Genomic DNA, 7487 nt, shown 5'->3' on the forward strand with positions numbered 1-7487 from the left:
GGCGGCCAAAATTGTTTTTGCCTTGGGCGGCAAAAATCCTAGAGCCGGCCCTGGATATCATAATAACCTCAGATAATAACCTCAGCTATCATAATAACTAGAAACTTTTTTAAAATAAAAGCTTTAATTCCACAGAAACCGATGAGAGCACCAGAGAAGTGGCAATACATTATACCTCTTGGTATTAAATGTTTTCAGAACTGGGTGTTGTAGAGCTGTTCCTTTAACTCAGCTGGCAGAGCAGTCATCTTAGAATACTCTTGTCCCATCTTGAACTTGTCCCTCAAAGTAATCTGATAGGTTACCACAGCAGTTCTCAAACTGTGGATCGGGATCCCAAGGTGGGTCCCTACCCCGTTTTAATGGGGTCACCGGGGTGGCGTTAGACCTGCTGGGATCCGGGGCTGAAGCCTGAGCCCCACCGCCTGGGGCCAAAGCCGAAGCCCAAGTCCCACAACCCAGGACCAAAGCTGAAGCCCGAGAGCTTCAGCTCTGGGTGGTGGGGCTCAGGTTACAGGCCTCCCACCTGGGACTGAAGCCCTTGGGCTTTGGCTTTCCCCTCCCCCCCACACCCAGGGCAGCAGGGCTTGAGTAGGCTCAGGCTTCTGTACCCCCTCATGGGGTTGTGTAGCAATTTTGTTGTCTGAAGGAGATTGTGATGCAATGAAGTTTGAGAACCCCTGTTACCACATGTGTCTTTCTAATAACAGATGTGAGAGATGGCTTCTGTTTATGTTGTGCATTCACAGTAGCTCACAACATAATTAACACCCTGCCAGTGACAGAGAAGGTTGCTTGCAAGAACAAGTGTAATGTTCTCTTTTGAAAATGAATCCTTTTAAATCAAAGGGCAAAATCTAAAGGTGATAAGAACCCACTTGTGTTTGTTCTTTGTGAATCCCATCAGTTGCAATAACTGGGCTTTGCATTACACCACCACTTCCAAGACACAACTGGAAATGATTTTAGATGAAGTAAAATAAAGGGCTAAATTTTGCCCCTCTTCCTCAAGAGGAGGAATACATCATTCCATGAGTAACCACTAGTGAAATCAACGAGCTATCCCTGGAGTAATATGCTATTCAGGCTAAAATTAGAGTTAATTGGAAATGTTTTTCATGCCATTAATAATTTAGAAGAAAAAAAAATACAGTTTTGTCAAAACTGTTCTTCAAAGTTCCTGAAAATTTTGGCCAAAACCAAACTTTTTCATGAAAATATGTCTGATTAAACATCATTTTTCTCTGAAGAAAGTTGTGGTGAAAAAAATTTAACCAGCTCTACCAAAAGGGATTATGATTGGGTGAAATTCTGAATTCTGAACATTTCCTTTCATCCTAAATTGGAATACAAAGGTGAAATCACAAAATTTCCCATGAAACAAAAGTTTCCATTTGGAAATATCAAACCACTCTTATCAAAACTTTGATAAGGCTGAAGGACTTCATTTTATTCCACTTCGATAAGGCTGTTTCGTTTTGTTTCATATTGACTAGTTTGAAGCGCTTTGTTTTGATTTGATCAATTTAATTTTTATATTATCATACTATTAAGGTCTACTCAAAATGTTTCAATAATTTTGCATTGGAAATTTCTGTGAAATTGATGCTTTCCTGAGAAATGTTTTGAATTCAACAAGTCAGCATTTTCTAATAGAAAACTGTTTCAGTGGGAAAATGTTTGACCATATATAGTAAATTAGATTGTTAGATAAAAAATTAGTACAAACTAACTGAACCAACCATAGCGCATAATTTGACAATGGGCACCTGGCATTAGCCACTGTCAGAAGACAGGATACTGGGCTAGATGGACCTTTGATCTGACCCAGTATGGATGTTCTTATGTTATGTTATGACAGTGATATTGTCACAGGAGTCTCTACTCACCACTGGGGTGCCTTCACCTGGCTGCTCTGGGATTAGTTCCTTCCAGGTCTGACACCACCTTCTGTCACCTGTTTACAAGCCCCGCAGTCTGTCTCTCCATGGTCTGACTGCTCCCTCTTCATGGCTTGGCCATACAGCTATCTCACTATGCGTTTTCCCCTTCCGGGAGTATCAAATTCACACAGGACAAACCATCTCAGACAGATTCCAAATCCACTGCCCTGACCATACCACTTTCCAAGTAGCTGGTAGGGGAACCTGGGCCTGCCCTCTATTTTGGGTTCCAGCTCAGGGACCATCTAATCAGCAGTGAAAGTCTGCACCATCTTAACCCTTGCTGCCATTTCCCTGAGCCATTTCCTGCACCCTCTCCCCCTATGTTTCCTTCCTTCCCTCTCTAATATCCAAAGGATGGCTGCAGGATCCTTTACTGCAGCCCTTTTCTGCTGCCAGCTTCCTGGCTTTATACTATTCCTGCCTGTTCCTTCTCAGCTGGGCTCCATCATCATTCAGAGGTTACTTAGGACACCTAATTCCCCTTCAGTTAATTTGCCTCTTCTCAGACTCATTAAACTTTTCTAGGCTAGTGTGGGGTGAACACCCCATCACAGATATTTTAGAAAGCTCTAAGCATAGTCTCAAATTATAATCAATGGATTATTTATTTATCATATAGCACCATAAGTAATTACATTAGAAGGAAGTATTAATTTTATACTGATCTGTTATGTAGTTTTCTTAGAAACAATGAAAACTTGTGTTCTTTAAAATAATAATAATAGTAACTTACATTGTTAACTCACACTGTTGATAAAGAGCTCTATTGCAAATCACTGAATTTTGTGAATTAGCAAGTTACCAGACATTATGGAAAGGCAAAGATAATGTGTCACAGGATATTTTTTGTTCAGGGTGCCAACTCTAGTTTAATTGCACTCATTATAACGTGATAGTACACAAACAACTATAATGCAGTCCATTTTGTAAAAACTCAAAAGTCCACTGAAATCTCAGTAATATGAGATCCGTCCTAACTGATTGTTGAGCAATTGGGAGACAGTATGAATTCCTTGTGTTAATTATGAAGGGTGTGGTTTAGCACAATGTGGATTATGGAGGTTCTGCTGTATTTTCACTGGCTCCAATCAAGTTCTAATGCACTAATTAACCCTTTACTGCATCTCCTATTTTTTCTAGGTCTTACAGCTGCAGCATCTCTTGTGTCCCTGGCTTGGGCTTTGGCTTCCTACCAGAAAGCCCTCCGTGACTCCCGCGATGACAAGAAACCCATCAGTTATATGGCTGTTATAATCCAGTTTTGCTGGCATTTCTTCACAATTGCAGCCAGGGTCATTACTTTTGCTCTCTTTGCCTCAGTTTTCCAGCTGTACTTTGGGATCTTCATAGTCCTCCACTGGTGTATCATGACCTTCTGGATCGTCCATTGTGAAACTGAGTTCTGCATCACTAAATGGGAAGAGATAGTGTTTGATATGGTTGTTGGGATTATCTATATCTTTAGCTGGTTCAATGTCAAGGAAGGAAGGACACGTTGTAGGCTCTTCATTTACTATTTTGTGATCCTTTTGGAAAACACTGCCTTGAGTGCTCTCTGGTATCTGTACAAGGCCCCACTGATCTCTGATGCTTTCGCCATACCTGCACTGTGTGTGGTGTTCAGCAGTTTTTTAACAGGCATTGTTTTTATGTTGATGTACTATGCCTTCTTTCATCCCAATGGACCAAGATTCGGGCAGTCGCCAAGCTGTGCTTGTGAGGACCCTGTCGCTGCCTTCACTATGCCCCCAGAAGTGGCAACAAACACTCTAAGGTCTATCTCTAACAATCGGAGTGTCACAAGTGATCGGGATCAGAAATTGGCAGAGAGGGATGGGTGCGTGCCTGTCTTCCAAGTAAGGCCCACTGCACCTTCAACACCTTCATCCCGGCCGCCAAGGATTGAAGAGTCAGTCATTAAAATTGATCTGTTCAGGAACAGATACCCAGCCTGGGAGAGACACGTGTTGGACAGAAGCCTGAGGAAGGCTATCTTAGCTTTTGAATGTTCCCCCGCTCCTCCACGGCTACAGTATAAAGACGATGCCCTTATTCAGGAGCGTTTGGAATATGAAACTACTTTATAAAAAATAATAAAAACTTGAAGAAGCTACAAAGTTACAGTCCAAATTAAGGGTTGACAGTAGGGCTGTGGCAATAACTAAACTGCAACCTACAATAGAGCAGCAAGCGGTAGTTTTCATAGTCTGGCTATCATCATGATTATCATTTGATCCTCTGTATGCAGTCTGTCTGCAGTTCACTTATAAAGCAGCATCACCTGAGAGCCTCAAAAAATCTATTACGTCAACTGGGAAATAGACCCAGCTCATGACTCCTTGCTGCTGTGAAACTCTGCTACACAATACTTACGATCAACAGGAAGATTCTGATGAGAGCTTTCAACTTTAACCAGTAGTGCATTTTACTTTAGAAATGAATGATTGATATTTGCTTATTTAATGACAAAAAAAATGTCAAAATAGCTTAGCTGTACCAGGCAATGTTGCTGTTATAAAAACTCTGATTTCTGCAAAAATGATAGGAGTATAATCCTTAAGTCTCCAGCAGATACACCATTCAGTTTAGAATAGATTTGCAAAATAGTTCTGAATCAAAAAAGTACATGTGTCATGTTTGCAAGCCTATCAAAGGAGAGTAAACTAGAGTCTGATTAATCAGGTAATAAGCATTAGTACCAACAGAACTGCTAGTTGTCTATAGAATTCAAGATTCATTTTAATTAAAATTTCAGTTACTTTTGACAGAAATCCTATGCAGCTCACCTCTGGCTTTCAGCAGGAACAAGGAGCTCTAGCCTTTAGTGATGTAAATTAAATGATAATCATGATTCAGTGTTCAATTTGCAAAAGCTTGAACAAGGAAAAGCAAGAACAAGGAAAGTGTAGATTTCATACTCTGAACTTTTGAGGACCATGTTCAGATTCTGAGAGGAAAGCATCAGGATATGAACACATTGTAACTTAAATCTGTTTCAGGACTCAGAATGCATGGCTCTGTGTGTGAATGTATGCAGGTGTGATAAGAGACGCAACATGCCATATCCTTCTAGTGCCAAACACTGTATAACTACAAGATTGATATTGTTGCCTGAGGGACAGAAAATGAATGGCATGAGGCCTACAAGAGCAGGAAGCAGGAAAGAACAATCAAGTTCTCCACATGTACAGACAGCTCTGTTTTTTCCCCCCACCCCAGGTGAAAGTGATGTCTTTTAGAGGCTTTCAGCCACCTGTTAGTAAGTATATACAGTCAAGTACAATTAAACCAAGCTATGTGGAAAACCCTCTTGAAACTATTCAAGACTTGGTTCCATATCTATCTAAAAATGATGTTGACTCACTTGTAAAATGAGTGTTTTTGCTGCAAGCTTCTGGGTTTTAAATACTATACCTCCCTAGGGTATGATCAAGTCAATGGTATCCTTCTTTATGTTAAAAGTATCCCCTGATGGTGCTTTCAGTTGCATTAAAGGTGCAAGTCAAAATTTGATAGTATTTTTTTTTAAAGCTGGTGCAGAGTGAATAACTCATGGATTATTTCAATATTTTTGTAAAGTAAAAATATGGTATATAACGGTGTTACTTTTTATAAACCGCAAATCTTTTAATACATCTCATTCTCTTTAATAAGATAGAATTTAAGAACTGGTCCACAAATTATATCAACTGGCCTCCACAGGTTGATGTAAACATGGTTTTCACACGTTATGGATTTATTTTGCAGTGTAATGCCATATGAAAGCCTACATGGGTACTTTTAGAATATTCCATAAAAAGTGAATCCTGTTTCAAGTATAGGTGGGTTGTGAAGACGCCAAAGGGTTTCCATGAGAAACAACTCGCTATAACTATGTCTGTCCATTTTAGGAAAGTGGAGCACAACTGGAGGTTTGCTGTTTTAAGCAGCATTGTCAGGGTGGAAAAGAGCTGTGATTTTGATATTTTAACCACTGTCAGGTATATTAAGTGTAGTCACTGCTGTATATGTTCCTGGATAAGTTCAGTCTTTCCTGTTATAATATTTGTAATATGAAATAACAGAAGTTACATAGCATATGGTTTCTTTGTATACATTCAATTAGCCATTTGCAATACTTAAATCATTTTTTTTATTGCTGAAATGTTCAAAATCTGTAGTTCTTTGGTAGGGGCAAAATCCTCAAAACAAAATATCTCTGGAAGTGCAGGAATCTGCAAGAGAGAAAAATAGTAAAATTTTACTGTCACTAGAAAAATCCCTCAGGTTTGAAGATTTGCATAGATGTTTGCAAATGAAGCAGTAGCCAGTTGCATGCATGGTCATTTTTAAATGAAATGATCATTTGATAGTCAGAACATGAAATCTTATAAGAAGTGATTGCCCCCTTCCATAGGGGTTCACTTGATTATTCAGTAGACATTAGTCTGAATTTGTCAGAAAATACACTGCTGCTACAACCAATTAAAAAGTTTTGGGGAATCAAGTCCTTTGTCTAATCAAATTCAGTAGAGCTTTCATTCCATAAGCACACAGCAGATCAGCACATAAAAGAAGTGGTCAGTCTACATACCAAGCAGCCCCAAGTTTTTCTTACCTGAAACATCAGGAACTAGATTCACAATGGCTAAGTCCAGCATTTAGGCCCCACTGGCATTCACAAAACCATTTAGTCCTGCGGGTGCTAAAATCCCTAAGTACCTACATTTCAGCCATTAAAGTCCCTGAGGCCCCTCACGTTCTTCTGCTGGGCATGCAAACATTCACCTCAGTTCTGACACCACTGAGCAGCTTGGCATCATAAGCCTGGTGGGATTCATAAACTAGGCATTCCCCTGCCTATCTCCCCAGCAGGGCTCAACTGGTAGGCATGTTCAGAGTATGCCTAGCCTCAGAAAAAAGATGACCTGTGGAGGAGGTGGTTCCCCCTACTTTTACCAGTAGTCAGCACGCTCACCTCGGGTGTTTGAGACCCAGGCTCAAATCCCTCCTCTGCCTGCTGTAGATCAAGGATTTGAACATAGGTCTCCACCCTTCCAAATGAGAGCCCTACCCACTGGACTATAGGGTATTCTAGGGTGAGTCTGTCAATTTGTTCTGTTGGAGATGTTCCACCACCTTCCCCTCCTCCTGGGTTGTTCCTGAGAAAGGACTAATCTGGTTTAAGTGCCTAACTCAAGCAGAGGGCTCACAGTTGTAAATCCCAAGTGGAGATAGGCACCTTCCTCCTGCTCAGAGTTAGGCGCCTAAATCTCTTTGAAGCCCCATCCCTCTCCTTAGCATTTCCTTCTGGCTAGCTTAGGTAGCTCCCTGCTCTGCTTGCTGGCTTCTATTAATCTCTTCTTTAGGCGCCTAACTCTCCCCATTCATTGAATAAGTGCCTACGGTGGGGTTGTGCATTCCACTAGTTGGCAGGCTGCCTAAAAGTTAGGTGTTGAAATGTTGAGCATTTTAACTCCTAAATCCCCCTTGTGAATCTAGCTCCAGGTCTTTTGAAAACAATACTAGAAATTGATTTCTACTGGAATAATTAAAAACCTG

The 7487-nt window shown here is 40.6% G+C and overlaps 1 protein-coding gene across 1 annotated transcript in view; it reads left to right on the forward strand.

Moving 5' to 3' along the window:
* Positions 1 to 4033, forward strand: part of XKR4 (XK related 4) — a 274894-nt gene extending 270861 nt beyond the window's left edge. Inside the window, exon 3 of the mRNA XM_024200808.1 lies at positions 3087 to 4033. Coding sequence (XP_024056576.1) covers positions 3087 to 4033 — 947 coding nt within the window. The remainder of the gene's footprint in view (positions 1 to 3086) is intronic.
* Positions 4034 to 7487: the final 3454 nt, after the last annotated feature.

The sequence above is a fragment of the Terrapene carolina genome, unplaced genomic scaffold, assembly GCF_002925995.2.
Source record: "Terrapene carolina triunguis isolate 2854851 unplaced genomic scaffold, T_m_triunguis-2.0 Scaffold58, whole genome shotgun sequence".
NCBI classification, from domain to species: domain Eukaryota; kingdom Metazoa; phylum Chordata; order Testudines; family Emydidae; genus Terrapene; species Terrapene triunguis.